Consider the following 17,668-nt stretch of genomic DNA (forward strand, 5'->3'; position numbering starts at 1 on the left):
CATACCAGACCTAAGGGCCTGGAATGCCCCTGGAGGGGAACCCATGCCGTTTTTTTTTTTTTAATTTGGCGTGGAGTTCCCCCTCAAGATTCATACCAAACACAGTGCCTGGCATTGGCGGGGATCCAAGTCGGATCCCCGCACCAGTGTGAACCCGGCTCACAAGGTGTCAATCTCGCCAATAAAAGTGGCGAGATTGACACAATATCAGACAACAATACAGAAGTTGACCAAAGGGTGATGGTAAAGAGCTGAAAAACCACGTGATTTGGTGAAAGTTGGCTGGAAAAGTCCTGTCGTCTGTATGCAAGACAAACTTCTAGCCAACGCCCTCTGTACAAAAATCCAAGGGAAAGTTTGTACAAAGTCCTATCGTGTGTATGGGGCTTAAGATAAACTTATTTGGCTCAGATGGTGTCAAGCGTGTGTGGCAGCAACTAGGTGAGGAGTAGAAAGACAAGTATGTCTTGCCTACAGTCAATAATGGTGGTGGGAGTGTCATGGTCTGGGGCTGCATAAGTGCTGCTAGCACTGGGGCGCTACAGTTCATTGAGGGAACCATGAATGCCAACATGTACTGTGACAAACTGAAGCAGAGCATGATCCCCTCCCTTCAGAGACTGGGCCCCAGAGCAGTATTCCAACATGATAACAACCCCAAACACACCTCCAAGATGACCACTGCCTTGCTAAAGAAGCTGAGCGTAAGGGTGGTGGACTGACCAAGCATGTCTCCAGACCTAAACCCTACTGAGCATCTGTGGGGCATCCTCAAATGGAAGGTCGAGGAGCGCAAGGTCTCTAACATCCACCAGCTCCGTGATGTCATCATGGAGGAGTGGAAGAGGACTCCAGTGGCAACCTGTGAAGCTCTGGTGAACTCCATGCCCAAGAGGGTTAAGGCAGTGCTGGAAAATAATGGAGGCCACACAAAATATTGACACTTTGGGCCCAATTTGGACATTTTCACTTAGGGGTGTACTCACTTTTGTTGCCAGCGGTTTAGACATTAATGGCTGGGTGTTGAGTTATTTTGAGGGGACAGCAAATTTACACTGTTATACAAGCTGTACACTCACTACTTTACATTGTAGCAAGGTGTAATTTCTTCAGTGTTTTCACATGAAAAGATATAATAAAATATTTACAAAAATGTGAGGGGTGTACTCGCTTTTGTGAGATACTGTATATGCTCTCAAGATAGGGGTATGTGATCTTTTTCACCATGTCACTGATAATTGTGTGAAGGCTACTTTCACACTGGGGTAGTGAAGGCTGTTATAGCGGCGCTTTTCGGCCGCTAGCGGGGTGCTTTTAACCCCTGCTAGCGGCCGAATAAAGGGTTAAAATTGCCTGTGTTGCGGCTCTGCCGAATCTCTTTGCAGGCGCTTCGGCAGCGCTGCCCATTAATTCCTATGGGCTGGGGCGGTGGAAGAGTGGTGTATTCAGCGCTCCCACACTGCCCCAAAGATGCTGCTTGCAGGACTTTTTTTCTTATCCTGCACACGCACCACCCCAGTTTAAAAGCACGCGGACTTTCACACTGGGGAGGTCTGAGAGGCGCTTTACAGGTGCTATTTTTAGCACCAGTGTGAAAGGGGCCTTACAGTGCATACAGAATTTTAGTAAGAGAAATTTTTTTTTCATCACAGTTTTATTGTAGGATAACAGGACACTGCACTAAGAATACAGCAAATTTGGAGTTCTAACAAAGTGAACTATATGGCATCCAGCTGGTTACAATGTACGGTTAACTACATGAGCAGCTTCAATGATGTTATGCACAGGGCGCTGGACTCTCTTGTCAGTGACAGGGACTTGGGGGAGAACTTTCTGCTGTAAGCTGCTGCGGTTGTTGAGAATGAGAAGTGGGTTCTGCTGGCTGAGAACCTCATCACTGACAGAGATGCCATCCAGGTATTGCTTGAGCAAGATGCGGAGTTTCTGGTTGTCCTGGGACAGGACAGTTTTTTCACGTTCCAGTGCCCAGTGTTCCAGCAGAACTTTATTGTACCTCTTCCAAAACTGGTCCAATGCAGTATAGTTTTGCATCAACTGCAAAGAAGAAATACAAATAATATAAGCAAACAATGTTATTAGCCAAAGGATATTTTAGTTTGGGGTGGATGCTAGTGGTCTGAATCACCTACTGGCTTCTCTGAATCCATTGGCAGAGTTCCTGCCTCCATGGCTGATGTACAGTAGTTACTGCAAACAACCCTATTCCATTCTCTGCAATGTATAATGAATAGACAATCTAGTAGCAGACAAGATAGATATTTTGTCATTGGAGTCCCTGATGTATGTAAGGTACCATAATGATCAAATCTCCCTCAAGTTTACCTAAAGCTAAAATAAGTGGTATAAGTGGGCTCACGCCCATACATGGTTCAAATCTCAGCCAATTCCTGCTGAACCAGCTGAGATTCAAACCATGAATGAGAAGGCTGAACGTACCCAAATTGATCAATCGAACTTGGGTACAATCAGCCTGCCGAATTTTACATGCGATTATTGCTAGTGGCTGTTACAGCCGCTAGCAATAATTATGGTGTTCTCCTGATGAGGAAGGCTCCCCCTGCTTGGAGAACACAATGGCTTAGCGGGAGGGATTCCCCTGTCAACACCCATGGTTGCAGGAAAGAAATTTGCTCCATCTATGGCCGGGCCTTAGTAGTAGTAGTAGTAGTAGAGTATTTTACCATGTTAGCCACTGATTAATGCAGAAAGTTTGGAGTTTTAGCCTTTGTTGGCTGGCTAACTTGAGTTATTAAAGGTGCAAGCTTTCGGGATGCCTTAGGCTGGCCATAGACGGGGTGATTTTCCTTCCTGCTGTCCCCATCGAGAGAACACAGCTGCTAAGCAATAATCGCATGTAAAATCCGGCAGGCTGGTTGCACCCAAGTTGATTCAGCCAGCCCATACATGGTTCTAATCTTGGCCAGATTCAAACCGTCTATGTCCAGCTTTAGATATCTTCTTCAGCCTTTTTACAGAGAGCCATTAAAGGGTATCACTTAAACGCAACACTTTCTGTGCAAAATCAACACCACAAAAACCTCTCTCTGCTCCCCCTTACAAGTTATTTATTTCTATCTACACGCCCGATTTATGTTTTTTTTTTGTTTACTTTTTCAGTCCTGTGAGATCATCTCAGGGCTCTAACCAGTCTCTCCTCATAGGCAACCAGTGGGAGGGGCTGGCAGCTGGAGGGGTGGTGATGGGAGCAGAGAACTCCCCTGTCATCACTTCAGTAATATAAATGGTGCACTCACACAGCGGTTTCCAAGCAGATTAATTGCATTTAGGTCTGCGCCCACCTCTCTGCTTTACAGGGACCCTTCAGCATTGTGTGTTGCTAGGCAACAGATAGAATTTACTTTGTGTCTTCTGTTGCCTCTTTAAGCTACCACAATCAGTTAAATGGCAGGCAAGGAGGTATTTTACTGAAGTGAGTAATGCTGGGCATAGAGGTCAGAGCAGGTAGGTAGCAACAAACACTCGTCCCCAATCTGTCTGCTTCCTACAGGCTGTGCTGACTACTCTGCATAACTAGTTATGCTTATTTGTGTCTGTAGCTGAGCTTTAAAGGAGTCCAGCCAAAGCTCGTTAGGCTGGGCTTCTCCTACGGGTCACAGGAGTACAGTTCGTTTTGCACTCCTGTGACCCATTTTCAGCAGAGAGCAGACTGAAGTCTGCTCTCTGCTGACGTCACTGGAATCAGTCCAGGCACCGCGTCATCACGACAATGAAGTCTGGATCCGCCAGGTGCCTGGACTGATGGCCTTCTCAGCCTTCTCTGATTGACAGGCAGCAGCTCTCTGCTCGGGGAGCTGTGAGAACTGAGCCATCGGCAGTGTTTGATGGCTCAGTTCTCAGTGGAGAGACGGTGGGGGACACACCTAGGTAAGTATGATTATGGTAAAACATTTTTTCCCATACTTCTCTTTTAAACTGAAATATTTTACCACAATGCTCACCAGTGCCAGCTGTTCAGATGGCTTCTCCATGATGGCTTTTTCTGCCTCCTCTTTCTCTGCATCACTAAGGGATGATGGGTAGAATGGCAGAACTTTCTCCTCCTCAGTTTCCAACTTTCTACACATCTCTGCCAGCCGAAGGATCTGCTCACCCTGTGCACAGAATAAATGGTATACAAATGACTTTCATTAATCTGCATGTTAATCATGTTAGTGTAAGCTAAACACAATAGGCCCAGTGGCTGAGAAATTGCAACAAGAAAAATTTGTGCGAAGTTGTCACAATAAAGTGTACTGCCAAAACTTTATTAGGTCCAATAAGTTTGTAATATTGGCAATGTTCTAGGCAGATGAAAGCCAACATGATATCTATGGCTTTTCCAAATGGTCGCCAGCACTAAACGGATGAGATTATGTCCTTTGGGGCCTGTGTTGGCAGGCTTTTGTTAGTTTCAATTTTGCATTCCTATACAAATCAATGGGAATGCAGAATCCACTTAAAGCAGGTCAAAGACGCCTTGTCAGTGCATTCTGTACACTCTCAGAAGTGTCTTGAACTGATGTCAAACTGATGCCATAGACTCAAGCCCTAAGCCCATTGACACAGGCCCTTAGTGCTGCATGATGTGGAAATGTGACACATTGCAGACACAGCCAGATAAGCCATTTTAAACAATAACTTTTACTTAACCTCTCTGGCGGTATTCCCGAGTCTGGCTCGGGGTGAAATTTCAGTATCAAAAGCGGTAACCCCGAGCCAGACTCGGGATTGCATCGTAGTATCCAGGCAAAGTAACTTACCTTGTCCCCTGGATCCTGCGATGCCTCCCCGCTGTGTCTGCGAGCCGTGTCCTCCGTTCGATTCACAGTGCCGAGTGCTGAGCTCCATTCCCTGCGAGCGTTGTGACGCACGGGAACAGAGTTCAGCGCCAAATTCAAAAAATTAAAAACACACAATACATACAGTACACTGTAATCTCACAGATTACAGTACTGTATAAAATAATTACACATCCCCTTTGTCCCTAGTGGTTTGTCCAGTGTCCTGCATGCACTTTTATATTATAAATACTGTTCTTTCTGCCTGGAAACTGGAGATTGTCCATAGCAACCAAAAAGTATCCCTTTACATCAAAAGTGGTTTTAGACCAGCTAGAAAACAGCGATAATAAATTAGAATCACTTCCAGAATTGAGCGATAGTGATTTGTGGGGAAATTCGTCATCAAACACTGAAAGTAATGACAGCGACAATTCTGCAACTGAGCAAATTTCAGTGTTTTTGATTTGATTACATTACTGAATAATTTTTATTATTATTATATTATTATTTGTTATAATTATTTATAGTTATTTATTATATTATAATTTATAATTTTGTGTTTCAAACTTTATCATACCCGGGATGTCTACTAGACTCTTGTTTGGACAGATTTAAGTGAGTTATTCCTCATGCCCCGTACACACGGTCGGATTTTCCGATGGAAAATGTCCGATCGGAGCGTGTTGTCGGAAATTCCGACCGTGTGTGGGCTCCATCGGACATTTTCCATCGGATTTTCCGACACACAAAGTTGGAGAGCAGGAGATAAAATTTTCCGACAACAAAATCCGTTGTCGGAAATTCCGATTGTGTGTACACAAATCCGATGGACAAAGTGCCACGCATGCTCAGAATAAATAAAGAGATGAAAGCTATTGGCCACTGCCCCGTTTATAGTCCCGACGTACGCAGAGGCGGCTCTAGGCTTTGTGAGGCCTTAGGCAAAACTTGGACATGAGGCCCCACTCACGCCTATAATGAGAAAAATAATTCAAGCGATAAAAAAATAAAGGTGTGCCCCCCCACAGCGCTGCCGACTTCCCTCCTCTGCTCTCCTGCTGACTGCTGTGGGGGATATTCAGGATGGAGGCGGGCCCCTATCTTTACTAAAAGAACAGTGAGTGATCGATACTGATCACTTACTGTGTTCATTCATAACTGAAGCACAGTAAACTGTGTTTACTATGTTTTAGTTTATGAATTAACAGGAGCCCCTGTCTCCTGTTCATTCATCTGCAGTGCAGCTGAGGTTACAGAGAAAGGAACTGGGGAATGTGTTTTCTCAGTCCCTTTCTCTGTCTCAATAGTGAGACTTCAGGGTCCGTTTAGACCCCTGATATCTCACTAAAGAAACCAAAAGGGGTGCGGAGTGTATGAGGTGGGTGGTATGTACATGAGAGGAGTGCGGAGTGTATGGAGGTGGGTGGTATGTACATGAGAGGGGTGCTGAGTGTATGGAGGTGGGTGGTATGTACATGAGAGGGCTCCGGAGTGTATGGAGGTGGGTGGTATGTACATGAGAGGGGTGCTGAGTGTATGGAGGTGGGTGGTATGTACATGAGAGGGGTGCGGAGTGTATGGAGGTGGGTGGTATGTACATGAGAGGGGTGCGGAGTGTATGGAGGTGGGTGGTATGTACATGAGAGGGGTGCGGAGTGTATGGAGGTGGGTGGTATGTACATGAGAGGGGTCCGGAGTGTATGGAGGTGGGTGGTATGTACATGAGAGGGGTGCGGAGTGTATGGAGGTGGGTGCTATGTACATGAGAGGGGTGCGGAGTGTATGGAGGTGGGTGGTATGTACATAAGAGGGGTGCGGAGTGTATGGAGGTGGGTGGTATGTACATGAGAGGGGTGCGGAGTGTATGGAGGTGGGTGGTATGTACATTAAAAGGGGTGCGGAGTGTATGGAGGTGGGTGGTATGTACATGAAAGGGGTGCGGAGTGTATGGAGGTGGGTGGTATGTACATGAGAGGGGTGCGGAGTGTATGGAGGTGGGTGGTATGTACATGAGAAGGGTGTGGAGTGTATGGAGGTGGGTGGTATGTACATTAAAAGGGGTGCGGAGTGTATGGAGGTGGGTGGTATGTACATGAGAGGGGTGCGGAGTGTATGGAGGTGGGTGGTATGTACATGAGAGGGGTGCGGAGTGTATGGAGGTGGGTGCTATGTACATGAGAGGGGTGCGGAGTGTTTGGAGGTGGGTGGTATGCACATGAGAGGGGTGCGGAGTGTATGGCGATGGGTGCTATGTACATGAGAGGGGTGCGGAGTGTATGGAGGTGGGTGCTATGTACATGAGAGGGGTGCGGAGTGTATGGCGATGGGTGGTATGTACATGAGAGGGGTGCGGAGTGTATGGCGATGGGTGGTATGTACATGAGAGGGGTGCGGAGTGTATGGAGGTGGGTGCTATGTACATGAGAGGGGTGCGGAGTGTATGGAGGTGGGTGCTATGTACATGAGAGGGGTGCAGAGTGTATGGAGGTGGGTGCTATGTATATGAGAGGGGTGCGGAATGTATGGAGGTGGGTGCTATGTATATGAGAGGGGTGCGGAGTGTATGGAGGTGAGCAGTATCAAATACACCACTGATCACTGATGCATTAGTGACCAGTGGCAGTTAATTAACCCCTTTGTGCTGCATTAGTGACACCAGTATCAGTGTTTATGAACCCTTTCATGCTGTACCAAATAGGGGTCAATTAACACTGACGCTGGTGTCACTAATGCAGCACAAAGGGGTTAATTAACTGCCACTGATCACTAATGCATCAGTGACCAGTGGCAGTACATTAACCCCCTCCATGCTGCATATTAAAAATACCATTGTAAATTAACCCCCCCCCCAAAAAAAGTTACTCACTTCAGGCAGTTAACACAGCAAAGCCACTGTGACAACACTGCCTTAGGTTAGGTTTTTAGCCTCTGAAAACTTACTTGCCTTTGCAGGCGCTTCACTGGCTCCTCGCAGGTCTTTGCAGCAGCACTCTCCCGGTCTGTGAATGACATCACGCCGGGCGGGACTAGTAATCTCCTGTCGGGCAGAGATCACTCCGCCTGACAGGGAAGACAGTGAATGCATCGGTTCATTTGGACTCATGTCATATCACTAAGCTGCTTACTCGCATGGTCGCACCGCTCTGTGCTGCAAATATAACCCAGACAGTGTAGCGGCAGCCGGCGGGTGTCACGGAGTACGCACATTTTTATGAGGCCTTCCCCTGCCCCCCGGCCAAGTCCGCCCCTACCTCCTGGCATGTTCAGCAGCGGCCGGCTGCTCCGCCTCCACCTCCTCGGCGATCCTTTACCAGTCCGGCCCGCTCACCCTGCCAGCTTGAAGACACGGACCAGAGACATTCCCTCCCATTCTCCCACACACAAATCAGGGAAATTAGGCGGCTGTGAGGCCCCTGGAAGCGCGAGGCCTTAGGCGACCGCCTTTTTTGCCTAATTAGAGAGCCGCCTCTGGACGTACGTGTTTTACGTCACCGCGTTCAGAACGATCGGATTTTCCGACAACTTTGTGTGACCGTGTGTATGCAAGACAAGTTTGAGCCAACATCCGTCGGAAAAAATCCTAGGATTTTGTTGTCGGAATGTCCGAACAAAGTCCGACCGTGTGTACAGGGCATTAGAATTACAGGCCTGCAATATAAAACACCAAATTTCCATGCAAAATAATTGTACCGCTTTCAGCATCTAAAATCTGAAATAATCATACCGCCAGGGAGGTTAAATACTGGCATTTATAAAAGAAAATACAGTCCTTACTTGGTGAATGCAAAGAACTTGTTGAAGTGATGGGGACTTTTGACACAACAGCTAGGCTAAGACATGAGGAAGCCAATCCTCAGCTCTGATTGGCTAAGAGCAATCAAATCAAACTGCTTGCAATCAGAAGAACAAACAGAAATCCCCCTGCTTACTAATCCACTAATTAAAATAAGAAAATTATATCTTTTATGCAGCACTATATCTGCTCGGTATAAGCATCTGTAACAGCACAAGTAAACTAAGCTGCAGGGTCCGCTAATTTAAATAGGCAATTTCTAAATGTTATTACCGAATAATAAACAGTTATAGTCAGCAGCACTAGGGTTGTCTGTTTGAATCCCAACCACAGCACTACCTGCCTGGAGTTTGCATGTTCTCCCTGTACCTGTGTGGGTTTCCTCCGGATACTCCGGTTTCTTCCCACACTCCAAAGACATATTGGTAGGTTAATTGGCTCCTATCTAAATTGGCCCTAGTATGTGCTTCTATGAATGCGAGTTAGGGACCTTAGAATGTAAGCTACTTGAGGGCAGGGACTGATGTGAATATATAATATATGTAAAGTGCTGCATATATTGATGGCGCTATTTAAAGTACCTGTAATAATAATAATAGTCAGATGGGGGTGTAAAGCTAATCTACTGCAATCGGGAAAGGGAAAAGAGCCGTGGTGACGTCACTTCGGGTCGCGGCCAAGAATGGAAGTTTTTTCCTGTTTGTACATGCTCTATACCTGTTACATAAACTGTAAGTTTTTACTAATTATATTAAAAGTGTTATCAAAATACTGCACCATGGAGCCCTCCTCTTACTTTTCCATGTCACTGAGCGTTGTCATCCTGAGAGTTTGATTGTTCCTGAATAACCGGGGGAACGATCTGCCAGGATCCTTCAAGTTTGGCTTATTTATTCAATTTATGAGGTGAGAGGCTGGGAGAAACGTTATCACCAACACTGGATGGAGGAAGCTAGTTAGATTGTGGCACATGCACTTTACATTGGATGAATTGGTGGCCTGCATGTTTGGATCTACCACCTTATTTGGGATTTATTGCACATTATAAAGAGACTTTTTTACACATTGGACTTATATATATATATATATATGTATATATATATATATATATATATATATATATATATATATTTGTTTGCACAAAGAACCTGTTTTGCACTGTTGGAAGTCCTGGATTGCTATTTGCACTTTATGTTGCCATTATTTGCACAATTATTGTACAATTGTTATTTGCACACTTATTGTTTGCCAGATTATAGCACTATTTTGCACTTTATTTGCCTAGTTGCTATTGTTGCACATTTTTTGCACAATCACTTTTAGCGGATTCTTAAAATTGTTTATATTTGCAGCTATTATTTATTACTATTACTATTTGTGTTCATTTAGTTTTAGCTCAGTAAAAGCCACAATTCTATTAATTTTATATAAGTGTGGTACTATTGTTTATTTTGATGAAAGGTTAAAAAAAATGATATTTTTTGCGCCATGATTTTATCTAATAAAGCTAAAATGGGAAGCTCAGCCTAATAAATATATGTAATGTCACAATACTACATAAATGTGTATAATTCAGTACTAACATTCTTATAATCTCTTATAGACTGGAATACACATGTACCTACCTTGTCTATTACTCTCTGCAGTTCTTTCAGTGCAGCATTGCTCTGTACAGTAAGAGTGGTAAGTCGACTGTATTCAGCTGCCCTGGCCTGATTCATTTGCTGTTTCAGCTTTAGGAACTGTTTGTGCACCACTTCTTTATCCTCCCGCAGCCGCCGATTCTGTTCTTCATTGTCACGTGTGTGAGCTGAAATTTTGTTTCTAAGGGTGTTTATTGACTCCTGAATAATAGAACACAGATAATAAAATGATTAAATTTCTAACTGAATGGTCATGGCAGAAATGCCTCACTTTCCTAGCTGACTAGCAGAATAATATTTTTTTTTAGCTGGCCTTTATTACATTTTTTAAACTCTCTTCAGGCTGCTGCACAAGAAATATTTCTGAAACTGTCAATTTACCAAAGTGATGTCAGGATTATAGGACAGAAAGCTGAATGCTGCGTTATCTGATTTTTCTCTACTGCTGCAGCCACAAGAGAGCTTTGCTCAGGCAGGAGATAAGACAGACTCTGTTGGAGCCTTACAGACAAAATTCAGAACAAGAGTGTCACCCATTGAAGCAAACAATGCAGAAAAACAGCAGTACATGTCGCTGTTTTTGACCAATGAAGTTGCACCATTGTAATAATTTTAGAGTGGATATTCAGATTAAAGAGTAACTCCACTTTTGTGGAGAAAAGAAACATTCCCCTCTACGTGATCAATGTACAGTGCAAGGATTTTAACAAACTTTGTTTCAGATTCCTACCTTTTGTTTTTCTAAGGAAATAGCTGTTTGTCTGTGTCCATGTACTAAGCAAATCTGTATGAGAGTGGTTTTAAAATTATCAGTCAGCTGCTGCACTTGCAGGGCTAGAATGAGGAAACCGGCAGGGTCTGCATCACCTTAGATGTGATTTCCCTTTGGGAGTATCTTACTAAAAATTACATTTTTGTGGCAGGGGATGCCAAAAATCTGACTTGTATCTTAGTGCAGGCTTCTGGGAAAATCAGTAAGCTAATCACACAAGCTAGAAATTACATTTACAGGGGGCGTTCTGTACACCATCTGTGTACAGAACACCTCCAGGTTGCCATATTGCATTTTACAGAAAATTACAGAGCTGCACATTGAAAAGGAAAGGTAATTTTTATTAACATTCAATTACAATATGACCTGATTCGCAATTGTATACGCTATATTATTTTTTTATTTGCTATTTTTTTTTCTCCCATGAAAGTGGAGTTACCCTTTAATACAAATCATTATTCATAACTGGTTTATTTTAACGCAAATCTCTGTTTTTAATGGAGTATTAGGACCACTATACCTAGTAGATGTTTATTTGGAGGTGCTATGTTAACAAGTTTAATTCACAAGTTTTAGTTTCACGGATTCCTGGTCCCTCTCTGCATTCAGTGGTTTGATCCATAGGCCCCTATGTTATTAATGTGTCCTGTAAAGATATAGGGGCCGATGGGAGAACCACAGTACTCAGTGAGGGGCCAAAAATCTGACACCCCCCGAATTATTTGTTTCTAAATATTCTTTAGGAACTTATATCTATTCTATGAAGCTAAGCAGAAGAATGTATAACTGTTATGTTTACAGGCTGAACATTGGCTTTCAAGCCCAATTAAAAGGACCCAGTACATCACAGTGGTTACCTGGATCTTCTGAAGCTTTTTCATCTGGTATGCAATCTCTTCTGCACTTTTCTCATCTTTTGCTTTCAAGGAAGCAAAGGCAATCTTGTGGTCTTCTGTGGCATTCTGGTAGTTTTTCTGAGCTTGTTGAACTTGTTTCCAGAGATCTTCTATTGTGTTCTCCAAAACCATACGTAGGGTATGTTTCTCCTCCAAACTCTGCCAGACAGTGAGCCAACGTGAGCAATCAGCATGCTGTAAAGCTATTTTTCTTGTTTCTGGTTATCAGAACATATAAAACTGTGGATACTGATAAGTTAAATTCATACAGGCTGGTTACATATTTTTGGATCTACAGAAATTACGTTTCATGGCTCTACTGTCCCACATCCATTATAAACCTTAACAAGTTTGTTATTGTATGTTCCGCCTACCAAATTATCCATAAAATAAAATGAATTGATAGAAAATGCAACACCAAGTGTGTGACAGCGTTGTGAGACCTGTGGAAAACAAGGGCTTTATATTGCATGATCTGGCTAGTGTTCTTAAAGAGGAGCTCCAGACTCCCCCCCCCCCCCCCAAAAAAAAAAATTGCAAGTCAGCAGCTACAAATACTGTAGCTGCTGTTTTTTAGTTATTAGGGCACTTACCTGTCCAGGAATCCAGAGGTTTCCCCACCAGAGACGATTTTTCAATCAGCTATCGGGTGCTGACACCACCATCTTGACTAAGGGAAACTGTCAGTGAAGCCTTGCGGTGCGCTTTGTGAATGGGTCGGCTGCGGGGGAAAGGGGGGGGGGCGAACTGAGTCAGAAGTGGGAGCGGGTACCTGTCAAAATTAGGTACCCGCTCCCCCCCAAAAGGTGCTAAATGTGGCAGCGGATGGGGGGGAGGAGGCAGACAGTCCTCTTTTGGGTGGAGCTCCGCTTCAAGGTGCCCCATGTGTTAATTTGTAAATTTTTCAGGACAGGGCCGACAGGGTCGATGGGCCCAACCAAAATAATCTATTATAGGAAAAAGCTGTGATATTCCCAAATGATGAAACAGTTTCCTAATCATGAACACAATGGCACACATTTTTTCCAGCAAGCAAACAACACATTATGAGGACTGTTGAAATGGATAATACTGAAACAGAATTGCAAACACAGGATTAGATGTACACAGTAACCAATTCGATTTACTACTACCTTTAAAGAAGAAACCTGGCTGGCCACTAAAGTCACCTGTCCCTGTGTTTTTCATTTTGTTCAATGTTCTTTTTTTTTAATCAAATTTACTAAACAGCCTAAAAGCTTTAGCTACACATTTTCATGTATACACAGTGTAGTTATCCAATATATTATGATCAATGCACAAAAAGCCATCACACTGTACTGTACACCCTAACAAATCATCTGTTTAGCATCCTATAAATGTGAGATGAAGGAGCAAAATTTGCAAATGTATGGTAGGAATTTCAAAGCTTCATGCTATGATGACACTTGGGCTGGTATCAGCCGATTCAACAGGAACAGCTTTTGTCGAGGGGACATGCTGGAAAACCAGCATCTGATCAGCGCTCATAGCCAATGGCTGTGAGCTCTGATCAGTGTGTTCTGGCGGGGGGGCGGAGTAGGCTGAGTCCCCTGTCAAAGGCACAACGGGGGAGTTCGCCACATCTCTCCATTTTTTTTTCTTGTTCAGCCCGCTGAGTTGAACGAAAAAAAAAACTTTGTGTGTACCAGGCTTAAGAAGTTTGGATAATGCCTGTACATCCAAGTGCCCCATCGCTTTGCTGACATAGCAAGTTTGTTTGACTGGAGAGGGAAGGAGGTCGAAAGGAATCCCTCCGGCAGATACTGCGGGTACCACATAGCTGGGTGAATGCTAGCAATAACACATGCATTATAACTGAATGTGCCCAATTTACTATTCCACCCTACAGCTGAAGGATTCATAGACAAAAAAATAGATGGTTTAAACATCCTATGCATTGCATGTCCCTCTAGTGCTCAGTGTTATCAACTGACATAATATTAGTGAGCCAAGCTAAAGGGATTGTGGGACGAGTAGTTCTACAGACTGATAATTGCTTCGCATGACCCTGTAGTTGTACTACACATCCCAGGGATCTTTGCTGCCATCAGAGAGATTGCTGGGAGGAACTATATAAGTGTTAGAAACCATGAATCAGACCAAGACAGAAGTACAGTTAAATCACACTTGTTTAATAATAAAAGTAAATAGAACAAACCTAGTCAAAACATAGCCAACGTTTGGTAACCGGAACGGATAGTCAGACAAGCCAGTAAGTCAGGAAGCCAGGAATCAGTGTAATGTAACAGCAAGCAGGAACTGGGTGACTTCTTAAGTGGAATACAATGAGACATTTTCAAGAACTGGTCAACCACCTGGGAGTTGGGTAACTCCACAATGAAATCCATAGACAGGTGGGTCCAGGGCCTCTCTCCATTGGGTATGGGTTGTAGGAGGCCCACTGGAAGCTGTTATGGAGTCTTACTCTGAGCACACATGGAACAGGCAGCTATGAAGGCGGTTACATCAGCACGTAGACTAGACCACCAGAATTGTTGGGAAATGGCCCAAAAGAGTTGATTCTTCCCAGGGTGGCCAGCAGCCTTGGGAGAATGGTAAGTCTGGAGCATGGCAGTACGGAGACTCTCTGGGACAAAGTCACAAGGTTTCTCAGGAGGAGCATGGACCTGAGCGGCAAGAATTTTGTCACCCAAAGGAGAAGTGAGACTGGTGTGAACCGTAGCCAGAATACGATCAGGAGGAATCACAGGAACCGGAACTGACTCCATCTTGAAAGTGGAGGAAAATTGCCATGACAAAGCATCAGCCCTTACATTCTTAGTACCGGGTAACAATGAGACAATGTAATTGAAACTTGACAAGAAAAGAGCCCATCATGCCCTTCTGGGAGAGAGGCGTTTAGCCTCAGACAAGAATGTGAGATTCTTATGGTAGGTAAGAATGAGAACCGGCACAGTGGTACCTTCGAGGAAATGTCTCCATTCTTTCAGGGCTAAAATGATCGCTAACAGCTCTCTGTCCCCAATCTTGTAATTGCACTCTGCAGGTGACAATTTCTTGGAAAAGTAGCAACAAGGATGCATAGCACTCTCAGAGGTAGGACGTTGAGACAGAAGGGCGCCAACTCCAGTCTCGGAAGCCTCAACCTCAAGGATAAAAGGTAACATAGGATCACGATATGCCAACACAGGAGCAGAAACAAAGGCAGCCTTGAGACTCTCAAAGGCCTTAATGAAGATATCGTCGAGATAAACCACCACATATAACTACAACAAATCTCAGAGGACATTAATAAATTCCTGGAAAACTGCCAGAGCGTTACAAAGGCCAAATGGCATTACGAGGTACTCATAATGGCCTGTTCTGGTATTAAATGCAGTTTTCCACTCGTCGCCCTCTTTAATCCTCACGAGACTGTATGCCCCTCTCAAATCAAGCTTTGTGAAAACCGTTGCTCCCTTGAGGTGGTCAAATAACTCTAATCGATGAAATCAGATAAGTAATCTTAATCGTGAAACGATTGAGACCCCTATAATCAATAAAGGTCTCAGTTCACCACTCTTCTTCTTCTTCTTCAAAAAGAAACCAGCACCAGCAGGAGACGAGGATTTGCGGATGAAACCTTGAGAAAGTGCGTCTGCAACATACTCCTCCATGGCCTTATCCTCCAAGACCGACAAAGGGTAAACCCGGCCACAAGGGGGTATGGCCCCAGGTTGAAAGTCAATTGCACAATCATACGACCGGTGTGGAGGCAAACTACTGGCTTGAACTTTGTCAAAGACATTGCTAAAATCGCGGCAGGGAGGAGAGTGAAGAGGTGCACAGGACCTTGGCTACCTTCTGGAAGCATGTCTTACTGCATTGTGGCAACCAGGAGAGAACCTCAGCACGGAGCCAATCAAAAGAGGGGTTGTGCCTCTATAACCAAGGATAACCAATAACCAGCGGAAACTTAGGTGAGAAAATAACTTGGAATTGGGTTATCTCATGGTGAAGAGCCCCCATGGCCATGGACAACGGAACAGTGACATGGGCAGGCTGTAGAGGTCTCCGGTAAAGAGCCTCAATGGCAAGTGGAGTCTCACGCAGCTGCAGCGGAATCGAGTGCTGCGATACAAAGGCAGCATCATTGAACAGGCCTGCAGCCCCAGAGTCGATTAGAGCCTGTATCTTGATGGACGACTCAGCCCAAGAAAGGGTGACCGTAACCAGGGGCTTATCCTTCTGGATAACTGGGGACAAAACAACCCCACCTAAGGTCTGTCTGTGACAGGACCTCAAGGTTTGGGCGTTCCCTGGACGGGTAGGATAAGACTTCAAAAAATGACCTGCCTGGCAACTATAAAGGCACAATCTCTCCCTCCTCCTAAGGGCTCTCTCATCCGCAGAGAGACGCGTGAAGCCCAAGTGCATGGGTTCACCTTCACTGACCGACTCGGTACCAGGAGGCATGGGAGGTGAGGGAGGCAAGGGTGGGACTGCAAAGCTCGGAGACAAATGTTTAGGAAACTTCCGCAAGCGCTCCTTAAAAGAGAGTCTTTCTCTGAGCCTGGAGTCAATGAGGATGGCAAACGTGATCAACTTCTCCTGCTCAGTGGGTATATCTCGGGCGGCTATCTCATCCTTGATGGTATCCGAGAGACCGTGAGAAAAAGCAGCCACGAGGGCCTCATTGTTGCAAGCAACCTTTGCTGCCAGAGTACGGAATTCAATGGCGTAATCAGCAACAGTTTACGTGAAGTTCTCATGATGGACATGAGGCACTTGGCAGCAGAAGTGGAGCGTGCGAGAACGTCAAATACCGTTTTAAAGGAAGCCACAAACTCTGGGTAACTCAGGACAATGGGTTTTTGCATCTCCCATAGTGGGTTTGCCCAGGCCAAAGCTCTCTCAGAAAGCAAAGATATCACAAAACCTACTTTGCTTCTGACCATGGGAAACACCTGAGGTAGCATCTCAAAGTAAATCTCAACCTGCTTGAGAAACCCTCTGCATTGGACTGGATCACCCCCAAATCGCTGGGGAAGCGGAACCAGACATACCTCTTATAGAGGTAATACTCGAGGTGGGTGCCTGCACAGAGACTGCAGCAGCAGCAGGGATAGTCTGCAACACAGGTTGTACCGGAGCAGCTACAGTGGGACATTCCAGGTATGCCATGCGACTCAGGAGTGCTTGTAATGCCATGGCAAACTGATCCATGCAGTGATCCTGCTCATCCAAACTGAAAAAAATATTACCAACAAGTGGATTGACTGCATCTTCTGAATTCATGGCCTTCGCCTACTATCAGAAACCATGAATCAGACCGGGACAGAAGTACAGTTAAATCACACTTGTTTAATAATAAAAGTAAATAGAACAAACGTAGTCAAAACATAACTAAAGTTCGGTAACCGGAACAGATAGTCAGACAAGCCAGAAAGTCAGGAAGCAAGGAATCAGCGTAGTGGAAATGCAAGCAGGATCTGGAGCCAGAAGGAATGTCAACCAAGCAAGTCTTTAACAGGAGCGCAGGAGAAAGTCTCTGATGTTGACCAAGGCGAAGGCAGAGATCATCTGGGCTGGACGGCTTAAGTAAGCAGGACTGAAGAGCAGGATATCATTAACAGGTGAGTCACTGTGGAGAGATAGGAGCTGGCAATTAGCCGACAGCTGAGCAGCCTGCTCAGAGAAGGAAGGGCTGAGCCCAGCCCTGACAATAAGAAGCCAAGACCCTGCCCTGCGATCTCTTCCTCCTGGGCCTGATGCGAGACGGACCTCTCTGTTCATGGGGA

The 17,668-nt window shown here is 44.9% G+C and overlaps 1 protein-coding gene across 10 annotated transcripts in view; it reads right to left on the minus strand.

Annotated features, from left to right (window-relative positions):
* Window positions 1–1,666: 1,666 nt before the first annotated feature.
* The window catches only part of DRC2 (dynein regulatory complex subunit 2), a 224,561-nt gene continuing 208,559 nt past the window's right edge, over window positions 1,667–17,668 (minus strand). For 5 of the 10 annotated variants that reach the window (XM_073614065.1, XM_073614064.1, XM_073614066.1 and 2 more), the window contains 4 exons: window positions 11,868–12,065; window positions 10,221–10,439; window positions 3,981–4,133; window positions 1,667–2,055 (listed from right to left, as the gene is read on the minus strand). In XM_073614065.1, the coding sequence (XP_073470166.1) occupies window positions 1,738–2,055; window positions 3,981–4,133; window positions 10,221–10,439; window positions 11,868–12,065 (888 nt within the window). In that variant the 3' untranslated portion in view covers window positions 1,667–1,737. The remainder of the gene's footprint in view (window positions 2,056–3,980; window positions 4,134–10,220; window positions 10,440–11,867; window positions 12,066–17,668) is intronic. The other 5 variants (XM_073614061.1, XM_073614060.1, XM_073614063.1 and 2 more) reach the window with 2 other exon arrangements.

This window comes from Aquarana catesbeiana, linkage group LG02, assembly GCF_042186555.1.
Source record: "Aquarana catesbeiana isolate 2022-GZ linkage group LG02, ASM4218655v1, whole genome shotgun sequence".
Lineage (NCBI taxonomy): Eukaryota > Metazoa > Chordata > Amphibia > Anura > Ranidae > Aquarana > Aquarana catesbeiana.